At 35.4% G+C, this 14,101-nt stretch overlaps 1 protein-coding gene across 7 annotated transcripts in view; it reads right to left on the bottom strand.

Annotated features, from left to right (window-relative positions):
* The window catches only part of LOC111086618, a 105,008-nt gene that overhangs the window by 24,564 nt on the left and 66,343 nt on the right, over positions 1-14,101 (bottom strand). For all 7 annotated transcript variants that reach the window (XR_002611355.1, XR_002611356.1, XM_022390179.1 and 4 more), the window contains exons 7-11: positions 8,174-8,481; positions 4,952-5,171; positions 2,881-3,203; positions 1,165-1,265; positions 305-395 (exon numbers count right to left, since the gene is read on the bottom strand). Coding sequence is in view for 5 of the 7 variants with exons in the window: in XM_022390179.1 (XP_022245887.1) it covers positions 305-395; positions 1,165-1,265; positions 2,881-3,203; positions 4,952-5,171; positions 8,174-8,481 (1,043 nt within the window). In the remaining 2 variants the exon portion in view is untranslated. The remainder of the gene's footprint in view (positions 1-304; positions 396-1,164; positions 1,266-2,880; positions 3,204-4,951; positions 5,172-8,173; positions 8,482-14,101) is intronic.

The raw sequence follows: 14,101 nt of genomic DNA, 5'->3' as shown, positions 1-14,101 counted from the left end.
TCTCGTACATGCTCCAGATATTCAGTAGGTTTCACATAAAAAAAAACTTTTGTTCAACAAAGGTAAGGTGTAACGAAATGAATGCATCACATATAAGCTATACAAACATTTGTGAGACAGTGATAAACTGTTTGACACAGTATTACCCCACTTAAACAGACCCTGGTGGACGTAATATGGAAGTGGCCAACTACCTTAATTAGATGTCAAAAATGGTAAAAAGCGATAATATCTTTACACCAGTTTCAGTGAAAACCATACATAAATATAAACAAGCTGATCATAAAAAAACTTGTATACTTACCCTTTACAAACCGATCCTTCGGATCCCGTGTTAGAAGAATTCTCTTTACTGGAAAGCTGTATGTACACCCCCATTTGTGTGGTTTCTTCTCCTGATGGAAAACCATATCAAGTATTTATCTGTGTGTTGTGTGAAACACATATATAAACAACGTGCATTATGAAGACCTTAAACGAGTCTGTCAACTCGTTCGGAGACGTGTGTGATATTCTGTCTGTTATTTCTTATATTTTCGTCTCTTGACAGTTTAATGAACATAACTGTGAAATTATATCTTAAATTAATATTGTTATACTAGTTACTAAGTCCAAACTCATAATTTTCTATCTTTAGAGTTTGACTTACTTTTTACCATAAGTTCGTCTCGTATTTCCTTCATTGTCAGTTATTTTTTATTTGATAATATAAGGGTTATACGATTTGACTAATACCGCTGCGTTTTGATAATCTTCCCCACCGATTACGTGCACTAGGATACTTTATCTGACAGTTTAAATGGGTTTCTTTTTTGTTTTGCTTTTTAAAGATACATTATATCCTAATCGCCTGATGAGGCCTATTTTTCAAACAAATCTCGAGATATTAAATAAAGAAGAATAGAAAAATAATTCTTCTATCACTGAATGCCGAGTTGGGGATTCATGTGTCTTCCAGCATTAAATGAGATTTTTTAATGATATCAATTACAAGAATGCACAATAAGCATGAATAATTGAGGGAATCAAGTTAAATAATTTATATAATCTAAGTTAATTAAAAAAAAACACGTGTACAGTCACACTGAACTGGCATGCACTACATAAACAAAGAAGAATGAACTAAATCTAATTTACAAACACTGAAATTTCGTACGTTCTTACTTGGACTTTCTCCTCCCTATATTCTTCTTCTCTAGCTGTTCCATCTCTCGGACGACCTCTAGACCGGTCAGAATTGCTAATGTTTCTTTGGGATTGGTGAGCTGAAAAGAGAATTATAGGCTGTCTTCATTGAAGAGATTTTCTCGTCTTGCCTTTCGTGTTACAGGCGAGTAATAACCCTGTTGCCAATTCATGTCTGCCTGGGTAATATAGAACTATCTTACAGCTGACTGTTTGTGGTTTATATGTGCGAATATTATCTTATGTGTTTGTGATTTTACTATCGTATGATCTTCTATGGAAATCATTAATATACATATCGCTTTTTACATTAGGATATACGTATGTATCTTATGCTACCAACAGTACTTTCTCTTTTTTTTTATACCAGCAAATAATGATGTCCATTTCATCTACACAATCAGTATGATTGTCACCATATCTATTTTACAGTAAAAAATTCAGTACAGGCTATTTACGGGCATCAACACTAAAAAAGATTGTTTAACGTGTTAAGTTATATTTATAAGTAGGTAACTGAGAAGTAAGAACCAGTAATACCCATCGCATGTGTCACACAAAAATAAATGAAAATAGTTATTTGATTTATTCAATCGGGCTACTTGTGCGATACATTAATTTTGAATCATACTTTTAAAAACATTGTAGAACTTATAAAAAGTTTCAGTGGATCAGTGATAAGTTTACGGATTTCAACGATAAAATCCGATGTTCCAATCCTCGTGTTGGACAGAGCCCCTATTATGTAGGTTTGCGCTATAAGAAACACATTTATAAAACTGGGAAAGAATTTTAAAGAACTTTATTTCAAATAAAGGTTTCTTAGATTAGTGATAGTAAAAAATCCAAACTGAAGACTAGCAAAAAGTCAATACTCTTTTAGCCCCCCCCCAAGAAACAATTGCACAAAGCTACACAAAGAGTTATCTGTGCTCTGCCCACCACGGGTATCGAAACCCGGTTTTTAGCAGTATAAGTCCGCAGGCTTTCCGCTGTGCCACTGGGGGGCGACAATTGCAGAGATGTTGTATATGAGTGGATTGAATTAAAAAAAACACAACAACATATTTTTGTTTCTTCCTTGTCATTTTTTTTTTAAATTAAAAGGAGAAATTATTAAATAAACAAAATTTTTGAAAATAGTAAAAATCGTATTGTGTAGTTCTACGATTAGGTATGAAAAAAGTTTTATTTTCGGAAAATAATTTAGTTTTTTGTTTTATATCAGTACCTTAATACACAGTTATATGAATGGTTGTTTATTTACTTAAATGGTAACAGTAGTTGGCATGTTAGATATCGATGTATGTTTAAGACAAAAGTCTTTGGTTTTCTATACATTATAAATGTTTGAAACCTGTATGAAATTAATATATTTGTTCATTTTGTTTTTTGTCATCGGTTTAATGTTTAAATGCATTCGCTTGTACAAGCTACATCTCTAGCATACCCCGCAGTAATGGGCTTAGATTACATAAACATAAAGAAAAATTTACTTTAACAACCTCTCTCCGTACAAGCGAATGCATTTAAACATTAAACATTGTTGCTCGTCCCTGTAAGTACTGTTGGATTTTTTTTCTAAAAGCTACATCTCTAGCATACCTTACAGTAATGGGCTTAGATTACATAAACATAAAGAAAAATTTACTTCAACAACCTCTCTACTTAGAAAAAAGATCCAACAGTACTTACAGCGACGAGCAACAATGTTGGTGCTGTTGAAATCTTCCAAGAGATTTTGAGAACAATAGTCAATGCCAGGAGGAGCCGACGTATTTTCCGAGTGATCTGGTGGCGTCTCAGAGTCTGTTGTTGCAGGAGAGAAGTCCAAGATGGACTCTATTTGTAATCGGTTCTGGCGCCGAGTTTTGTAAGGAGTAGCAGTAGTTGTTGGGATAGTTAATAATCCTCTAGACATACTTTTATCTTCGACTGTACTTTCTTGAAAACGGGCCAATGGGCTTGTTGGTTCGCTACCGTAATAAAGTACGTCAGGTTGTCGAACATACCCATATCTAGTAAACGAAAATGTAATCTTATTTATATAAGTAATAATTTTTGTAAAGTGGGTAATGCGTCGTTAGTGTTGTGTGGTAAAAAAATTCTTTGAATAATTATTTTAATCCAATTAAAATATAAACCAAAAACCATATGGGCGTACCTAACTCCTTATATTTCCTGTTGGTGATAATAAATAAGATAATGTAAATTCAGCATAATTAAGATACCAGAATCAGGATTGGTTTGGTTCTTATCAACTTACTCCTCTGTTAGAATCAGGATTAGGTTGGTTCTTATCAACTTACACATCTGTTAGAATCAGGATTAGATTGGTTCTTATCAACTTACACATCTGTTAGAATCAGGATTAGGTTGGTCCTTATCAACTTACACATCTGTTAGAATCAGGATTAGGTTGGTCCTTATCAACTTACTCCTCTGTTAGAATCAGGATTAGGTTGGTCCTTATCAACTTACACATCTGTTAGAATCAGGATTAGGTTGGTCCTTATCAACTTACACATCTGTTAGAATCAGGATTAGGTTGGTTCTTATCAACTTACACATCTGTTAGAATCAGGATGGGTTTGGTTTTTACCAACTTACACATCTGTTCTAGTAATATTTCACTTCAATGTTCGTTTGTGATACCTTTACTGAATGGCTTTGTATTAGAGGCCAAACAGACTTAGCATGGAAGTTGACCGTGATTACAAAGACAATATTTTCGTCGAGTTCGTTTATGAGATAAAAGTTTTCATCCTAGTTAAATATTACTGCCTTTATTTAAGAAAATAATGAAGCTAGATATTAGTAGATGTGCCAGCCGTGACTTTAGGGCCAATTAGAAGCTGCTAACGTCAATTCTTCATTCACTGCTGCAGGTCCAAAAATATTAAATACTTTACCTCGAAAATAAAATGATCATCAAAACCTAGGTTCATAGTTCTCATTATTAATCTTTATAAATGTCAAAATCAGTAATTAAAGAATATGAAATTTGAATTCATTTTTGCTAGTTTTTGTTACTGTGATTATCAAGCTTAACGCTTTAAGTTTATACATGGAAATAGAGGTTACTGTGTGTAAGCTGTTGTGTAGTTAACTAGGATAGTGGTTTATCAAAACACTCTGTATCTGTGCTTAAAGACACAAGCTGATGAATTACGATTGTGGTACAAAACAATACTGCTTACTTGTACCTTTTTATGTGAACTGTAGTGTAGCGAGCTATAGTTGATAATACTCAACAGCATGATCTATACGTGGAGAAAGATGTTTTAATTAAGTTTTGTTTGTTTGAAGTTAAGCACAAAGATACACAATGGGTTATCTGTGCTCTGCCCACCCCGGGTATCGAAACCCGGCTTCTAGCGTTGTAAGCCCGCAGACATACCGCTGTGCCACTGGGGGGCTTTAATTAAGTAGTTAGCTAGAATTGTGGTATAATAACAATACTCAACAATATTAGCTATACGTAGAGAAAAATGTTTTAAGTAGTTACCTGAAACTGTGGTATAATAATAATACTCAACAGCATGAGTTATATGTGGAAAAAAATGTTTTAATTAATTAGTTAGCTGGAATTGTAGTATAATAATAATAATAGTCAACAGCATGAGCTATACGTGGAGAAAGATGTTTTAAATAGTTAGCTGGAATTATGGCATCATGATAACACTCAAAAACATAACTCCACACTGTTTTAGTATAAGGGACGATAACAGAATTTAGGATAACACTCAGCCGAATTAGCATGTACCTGGATAGGGATGGGTTTGAATAGCTAGCAGGGACTGTGGCATTGAAATAATCGCCTGATCTAGTTATCTTGCTACTTCCCGTATCATGTTTAGTCCAAGTTGGTCCTGTATGATACATGTCAGAGTTGTGGGAATATAAGTATCCTAAATTATTTCGTGCATCTCGTACCCGTCGTCGAGATGGCATCATTCTTTCTCCAGGATAAGAAGCATTACAACCTAAAACGAAGAAAGTAAAGAAAATAGTAATCATTGACTTTACAATTAAACATCCATACTATGCCCAAAATTCATTGAGGAGAAAACTATTTATAAAAAGTTAAATGACAATGACTGTAAAAAAAATGGTATAACCAGTTACAAATTTCACTACAAATATTGTTGCTGTGACAAGGCTAATTCACTCATATAAATAAATATCAATCAATTCGTCAGTTCATTTTTATAAAAACTGGGCATTTGGTGGTCCGTCAAGTGACCTGAAATTGAAAGACTATAAGAAGAGGCCATTCATCGACGTGACACCTCGTGCTGTAAAGCACAGAACAGGCCACTCATCGACGTGACATCTCGTGATGTAAAGCACTGAACAGACCATTCATCGACGTGACATCTCATGATGTGAAGCACAGAACAGTTGTGCCTTTAGACCTTTTTTTTTATTTGTACAGTTTATCTCAATCTGCGACGAAAGCAACCAAGAGGAACCGAGTCCTCTTACAGGATGTAATAGGAATTTTGAAGCTAATCGCACATATAATGGAGCCAATTAGAATCAAGGTTTAAAAACAACCAAATAAAATCATTTTAAGGCAAGTTTGCAACAAAGAACACTCAAGCCTCGCAAGATCGCGATTGTCAAGGGCTATTACAAATTTAATGAATATGTGATTATACAGTATTTTTAAGGATAAAAAACAATTAAAAATGAGTTTCATTAAATTGTATGCAGTGACATGGTTAAAAAATGCGACGATTTATCTTGATTTGGAAGTTATTTTAGAGTCAAACAGCTCGAAAAATAGGCCTTGTCTGGCATGGCGACGGATAGTAGTTATCAACGTCAGCTATGAAAGACCGATGACTTTAACTCATGTATAAATAAATCGAAACGCTTAAAGTAAGTACCTCTTTTATTGTTCTATATCTATGGGGTTGGTACTAAAATACCACCGTTCTTCCTTTCAATATTAACTGCGAGTTGCCAGTGTTTCGAATGTGTTTGTATGCTTTTGTTGTAGAGGATGGTCTGTCTTGTCCAATTGCCTGAACAGATGTACAATTAGATTGGGAGCATTTCTACATTTTTCTAACAATATTTTGAGGCACTTGGAACCAATCGCAAACTAATATAAGGAAATTAACTACTAATGAAAATTCATGCAATGTTAGGATGGCACAATGAAAATAATAAATATAGTAAACTTAATATGTTTAAATTACTTATATAAATGTGGTTACGGTACTTGTCTCGCAATCGTGGGTCACCGAACATGCTCGCCTTTTCAGTCTTTGGAGTGTTATAAAGTGATGGTCAATCCTACTATTCGTTAGTTAAAGAATTGGCGGTGGGTGGTGTTGACTAGCTGCCTTCCTCCTAGAATATCACTGCTAAATTAGGAGCGACTAGCGCAGATAGCCCTCGTGTAACTTTGCGGGAAATTCAAAACAAACCAGACTTATATAAATAGCTTTCCGTCGGATTTACATGTTGCATGCCCAACTGACCTGATGAGCTTTAATGTTTAGCGATAAACCTTTCGGCAGTGGCGTGTATTTGAGATGCTGTTATGATATTTGTTTTTTTTTCCTGGAAAATCATATACTGCTAGTAAGAAAGATTTGTTAAAAACGTTATCAGTCTGATTGAGATGTCATATCAGACAAAAGATAAAACTAGCTAATAACTTAAAGATAGCCAACGAGTAATGTAAAAATAGCACAAGGAAATTAACTTGGAAAGTAATTTCGTAAGCTCATCAATACTCTAATAGAAGAGTATTTGTTAAAATTATTAGCAACATCAAAAGTACTCTAGCAAATGAAATACCCGAAACTTGTACAAAGGACATAAACATGTTCTAGTCGACTGTAATGTGCGTATATTTTCTTTAGAAGCATAAGGAAAAGTTGAGAATTGCTATTAACAAGGTGCTTATATTAATGACAGTGAAAAACAAAATATTGTAAATAGTACAGGAAGCAATAGGAAAACTTATCTCTTTTGAGCATTATACGTAATAGTGGGATTAACAGAACAGTAAATCGTTGGCTAAATGTGCAAACCGATTAATTAATTAACCAGTGCTGGTGTTGATGTTTCAGGCCTTTCTGTGCAAGTAATTCGAACATATCCATTCTAGGATACGTGGTGAATTTTTATCTTACACCCTAAGTGTTTAACATTTCTAAAATACCACTCGGGTGTAAGAATTTAACTTTAGTTTAATCTAATAAAAATACTTGAATAGAAGCGACTAGTATGTTTTTTGTTTTTCTTAATCCATCCAATTATTTGATATTGATTCAATTATTACTTATGTTGCTACGAGTAGAGTTCAATCTAAAAACTGTACACATACTATGCAATTCGCCATTAAAAGACCCTCGTTTTTTTCTTCGATCTGTTTGTATTCAAGGTTATTAATGAAGAGTATAGTTCCCCGAAACTGAATGGTACGTGGAAATCAATTGAATGTTTCAATTTCATCAACATCCATCATTTTAATGATGGAAAAAACAGGTATTATTTTCTCATGTTTACATATATCCTCTGAGACAAGAATAAACAAACAAAACTAAAACATTAAATAATCCTTTTACAAGCAAGAGTTTTGCTTAAATAAGTTAAATCTTCAAACGACTGGCAGTGTTTAGTTTACGTTGTTTCCTAAACACATTATACTTTGAAAAATTAAATATTATTTCTGTCCTGAGAGATACTATGTGATTTACATTCTTCAGTTTTTAACAGTTAATATATAATAAATAGTTTGAACATACATTTTTAAATAACAAACTGTTGTGTTTTCCTTTTCTGAGAGCTTGCACACAATGACATAAAAGCGCTACGCAAAAATAATGCTTAACTCCTCAATGGTTATTGCATGGATATTACATAATACAATGAAACATTATTGAAATGAATATTGGCTGAATGTAAGTTGTCAGTATGTTAACAAACCTCTCTTAAATGTTATGATCTTTTCAGAAGAACTCACTCGTTCTCTCGTAAGTTTCTCGTTTCCTTGCTAGCTTTCTAAGCTCCTTTCGAAGTCTGTCTGTATCTTCTGCGTAGGGAAGACTTCCAACTGGCTCTCCTTTGATTCTACTAATCTCGTCCCTTGTCAATATATCCTCTTCATCATCTGAGCCGTAAGGAGATGGATGCCAAGACCTTGGTTTTCGGATCTGGGGGTCTTGTCGCTTCTTTCTGCTTTCATAAAAGTAGGAATAACCTCTACTCATTTCAGGAGAATTCCATCCTGCCCCTGTATCCGAAAAGGAGTCCCCGCTGTACCTTGGATGTCTACCACATAAAAAAATAGTAAAGAAAACAGACGGAATAATATTCTCAATGAAGAAAAAAATTACTTTTTAAAGAATGAAGAGGCTTTATGACAGGAGATTTCGCAGGTAGATAACCATTATTTAGAAACCTTCATTTACTTGGAGTTTAATTTTTGGTTTGTAACTACCGTGTGGATATTAAGAAAATTTTAAAATTAAAACGATTTTATCTTAACATTACTTATTCCAGTGCGAAAAATATTGCACCATTGTGAATTATACATTATAAAATTTAGACATGCATGATACAGAGTGTTTCGAAAACTATGAGTGAAATATATTAAATATACTTTCTGTCATTCTCGCCCTGTCTCTAAATAAAGCTAAGACAATTCTATTCATTTTAACCAAATTACCAACCTCATATTGTTGAAAATGATATTAAGAATAGAACTTTCCTTGATTCACGTTAGTTCCTCTAAGACAATTCGTTTTTAAGATGTCATTTTAAATATGGGTGTTTCTGAATAACTGTATTGTAAATTGGTCATATTTTGGATGAGGTTACTTAACGTTAGCCACTGACTATAAGTCTTGACCTGAAAAATATTTCAACAGAAATTGTTTTACTGCATCTCATCCTAAAAAATAAGCTTTATAACAAATCAAAGGAAGGAACTTTTGTGTATTAAAGAGGAAACCTTATTTACTATTTAAACCATTTCACATCACCGTGAATTTCTATAGTAACTTCATTAGTTGGATGCCATTTTTTAAGCATGTATGCTTTAATGATCGTTTCAAAAACAGCTAATCATAAGTTCAATCATAGTAACTGATGTACAAGTGTATTAGAATGCACAGAAAACTGATGTCTTCACCTTCAGAGAGCATTAAATATACTGTCTAGAGTCGCAGTTGATACCCTAAAACTACTTGAATATGTCTACAGATGTTATGTGATTACGAAAGCGACATTCTAATATCAGCAGTGGTTTCAAGATGAATACCATATGATCGTGTTTGGGTTATATGAAGACGAGGGGAAGCATAAAAAGATTTCTGGGATGGCTAAAACACTCCGTGTAGTGCAGTTACTGTGTAAGATGTCGATGATGTTTCCACCATTTAACAGCACAACCAAAATATACTATCGAGAAAACAACAAGATACAAAATAATATCACAATTCCTTTCATTTTCTTCCCGATTGGAACCATTTCAGAAAATATCTTTCTCTGCAATACATTGTGAGTAGAATCACAACAGATACATTTGGTAATGATGGCAGAGCCAAAGTTACGGGAATAAAAGACGTGGACTCTCTACGACACAGAAAAATGATATAATCTATTTAACGATCAGACTGTGACTTCTGATGCGAAGCATATGGTAAAACAATTAAAAGAAGTAAATGTTGAACCATAACTTTTATTTCACAAACTCATAACTTTGTTCAAATATGTGACGTACAGCAGCTGGTTACATTGTTTGCCTCGTCTTGTTTAACTCGGGGGGGGGGGGGGGTACGAGACGTACATCCGCTGGTCAAATTGTTTGCCTCGTCTTATTTAACTTGGGGAGAGGGATAAACACGTGACGCACAGCAGCTGCTTACATTGATTGACTCGTCTTGTTTAACTCGGGGGAGGGATAAACACGAGACGTATAGCAGCTACTTACATTGTTTGACTCGTCCTGTCTAACTCGGGAGGTGGGGATAACCACGTGACGTACAGCAGCTACTTTCATTCTTTGACTTGTCCTGTCTAACTCGGGGGATAAACACGAGACGTAAAGCAGCTACTTACATTGCTAACTTGCACGTCGCACTCAGAACATTTCATAAGTATAAAAAAGTTATTTTATGTTTAATATCTTTATAGATGGTTGGTCTACGAATGATACATCTCGCATTGATCATTTCAAGTAAGACGTAACTTTAGCCAAGTTCTTTAAGTCAGCCAAGTCCCCTACTGCTTTCTCATGGACCTCGCCGAATTACCTACCGACTTCTTCCCGCGCTAAATAATAGCTTTCATCGACGAATGTATACCTTGGGCATCTTTCGGCGCAACCAAAACCAGGATTTTAGGAAGAGGTGGTATTTTCATGCAGCCCTCTACCGCAACCGACTGTAACTATCTACACAGGCCATAGAGCTCTGTCCCACCAGTTACATGTACCACCCCTCGAAGCTACAGTAATCTCTTCTTGATATTCCTAAGAGGCATCTACACTACACCCCCCCTCCTGAAGAAATCCGTAACTCAACAGAAACAAAATATGAAACTAAGCTCCACCCTGTCCATAGAATCCACGCAAAAATCACAGGTTTACCGACACAGTTCGTCAAAATCGTCATGAAATCTAAAAACACTGCTGATATCATCCTCAACAACGGAGTTTCGTACCACTTCTTCCACTTTAAAGCCGAAAAACCACGTCGTAATCGGCCCCTCCCCCGTCCCAGCCAGCCCCTTCTAACCTTCACAACCAGTAACCGACCATGCAAACCAACCCTGATTTATTCTTCCTTTCTAACTATCCAGTCAACCCAATCCTCCAAATTAGCCAAATTAACAGAAGCTCCAGAAACCCATGACTCCTTTACTCTAACCACTGCCTACACCTTCGCCACCCAGTCCACATAGACAAAACCCTAACAGAGACAAAAAGACACCCAGACTCTCGATTCCCTCAAAAATCATCCTTTCTCGTCCCGCAAGCCAGATTGACCTGCCCCACCCCCTCGTGAAACTTGCCTAATGCCTTATACTCAGACTCCTCGCCGTCAAGCGTCCTTCAACAACTGGCCCGGCATGGCCAGGTGGTTAGGGCGCTCGACTCGCAATCTGAGGGTCGCGGATTCGCATCCCTGTCACACCAAACATGCTCGCTCTTTCAGAGTTGGCGGTGGGTGGTGATGACTAGCTGCCTTCCCTCTAGTCTTACACTTAGGGACGGCTAGCGCAGATAGCTCTCGTGTAGCTTTGCGCGAAATTCAAAACAAACAAACAAACCTTCAACAACTACGCCTGTTCCCGTCCTTCCCTTCACTTATGAAAGACAATTCTACAGATGAACCAAGTACCCAGTTCTCCTTTTTCTGACACCCCTCGTCCAGTGAAGACGAATGCCTATCTCATGACAGTCCATATCAAGAACAGCCTGTCAGCCGCTTGTACACCAGGAAGGATTTTCTAAAACATTAACTCCTCAGCATGCAGCTCTCTTTCATTTTTGTCACTAATTAGCCCCTCACATAATCAGTAAAGCTTTATCGGGCACTGGCCGGCAATTATTAGGCGCCAGCCAGTGAAAGTGGGTTTTCCCGGGGTTCTCCCGTTTCCCCCACACCTAATTCTAAACATTGGAACTATAGATCCCCCGCCGCCATGAAGGACCAGGACCATAAGTCCTACATCGGCCGTTGATTTTGTTCTAACTGTCCGTGGTTTTCTCTCCGCTGTTTGCTTGTTGTCAAACCATCTCTCCGCTGTTCAAAGCTACCGTTCTCTTTTATCTTCTTCCTCCATGGCTCTTCACATTAAGCCACCAATGTAATTTTAAATCATGAATAGAAATACTTTTCTAAACACCCCCTGTTGGGTTTGACACTTAAACATTCAGTTTAAGGTCAAATAGTTTTAAGCCAAATTACTGCCATGCTTTTGTTTGTGGATACATGAGCACAGAATGTTCACTTTTCAGAAGACCTAGCAATTATGACCGACAGGGAACACTACGTTTTTGAAAACTGACGATATGTTTAAATCATATAAAACAGTACATATGCACTTCAGCCATTATATAGGAGTTTGGTTTCGTTTCTATACAGAAGATACTGCTATTTTCTTTTAGCTCAAAATTGATAAGCTTTAACATTGACGTTTAAGCAAATATGACGAATAGTATTGCAAATCCTGGATTTTTTCCAGGATAGTCCAATTGAAATGAAAACTGAATATATACACGTACATCATTTCTTTCACTCCTGTTAATAAAGAAACGTCCACCATTTAGTAAATAGATTAATAACGACGTTAAATATTCTCCTACGTACTCAATTAAACGTAAGAGTATTAGGTATTGTAATGAGTATGTATAAATTTTCGCGTGTTACCCCTTTGTTTGACCAAAGTTACCTTATGTTTCTATATCTATTTTAGGACAGCTGATATTTTGTTAACATCTCTTTTCTGAATTAGGAGTTGCCCGAAATGCTAATGCTGATTCTAATTGGATGAAGATAATAAACCTTTAGTTTCTCGCACGTTGTGAATAGCTGTACAGTTATCCCTAAAAACGAGCATTATTCCTTATTTACGTATTTCTAAGGGACTCCACTGAAAATAATTCGAATATCATTTGTTTTGATTAGACGACACAACAGTTCCGTTATCTAAATTTGTTTTGTGATAAAACTTTACCTGAATCAATGGGGGTTTATACCGATTACATTAATACGACTGTGTCATATATGTTTATCTAAGGTACATGCACATTAAAATTACATAACCTCTAGAATAACGAATTGCGTTGTAATTATTTTAATAGAATGGATTAGGGTGTCTAGAAAGTACATTAACAATTCTTAAGGACTGGATTTGTAAATTCTTAACATCTTATAATACAGAGTTATAATTTATAGGTAAGAGGGGTAGCATTTTGTTTTCTAATATAGTACTATAACTACCATGAACAGCAGTAAAACAAGGAATATCACATAAAATAGGGTAAAATTGTGGCGGTCGGTTATCAATCGTTGTCATAGTTACTGGGGTATCTAAGTTAACTGAATGATAAAGATAAAAGAAGCCTTCTACATCCACCTAACTGATAACGCACTCAGTAAACCTAGCACTGACGTCAGAAAAACCTGAATACCAGTCTTGAATAACATTCAAGTTCTACTCGCGTGAATAACAAGACCCAGGATCGAACCTCGTACACTACAAACACAGAAAATGGATTTTCTTACGATGACATTAGCAGCAGAAACGTGGGGTAAAAGTAGTTAGTAATTAGTTTTTAATGATTGAACAAGGTTAATAATTTGACATAGGTTATCGTACACGATATTTACCATGACAGGGAGGACTGTTAGATGTTTAAACTATTATTTGTTTAAAATGTTTCAGAAAAAATAGATTAAAACAGTGTTTCCTAATATATATATATATATGATAATATTGATTTGTATTTCTTTCCATTTCCACTCGAGATGTACAAGTGATGACTAGGAAAACAATTTTTTCATGACTGTTTGGAATTCAATTTCAATTTTTCTAGGTGATGTTTTAAAACCTCTCAGGATAGATTCTATCAGTGCATATTTTACTGAATGATTTATTTTCAAATTAAATTTCTCTTCACATGAAAGAACTTCGTAGTCTGTAAGGGAATGAATCTACACATTAACAAATAAAACTATAGTTTTGTTATACAATAACAATGTTTATCCCCGCCGACCATGAACATCTGTACATCAACTGTTACTGGGTAATACATTAATGATACAGCTGCTTTTTGTTGTAAAATACTTATCACTACGCTCAACTTGTTTGTTTGTTTTTGAATTTCGCGCAAAGCTACACGAGGGCTATCTGCGCTAGTCGTCCCTAACTTAGCAGTGTA

Source organism: Limulus polyphemus, unplaced genomic scaffold (genome assembly GCF_000517525.1).
Source record: "Limulus polyphemus unplaced genomic scaffold, Limulus_polyphemus-2.1.2 Scaffold47, whole genome shotgun sequence".
In the NCBI taxonomy this organism is placed as follows: domain Eukaryota; kingdom Metazoa; phylum Arthropoda; class Merostomata; order Xiphosura; family Limulidae; genus Limulus; species Limulus polyphemus.
This window is presented reverse-complemented; position numbering and strand designations above follow the sequence as displayed.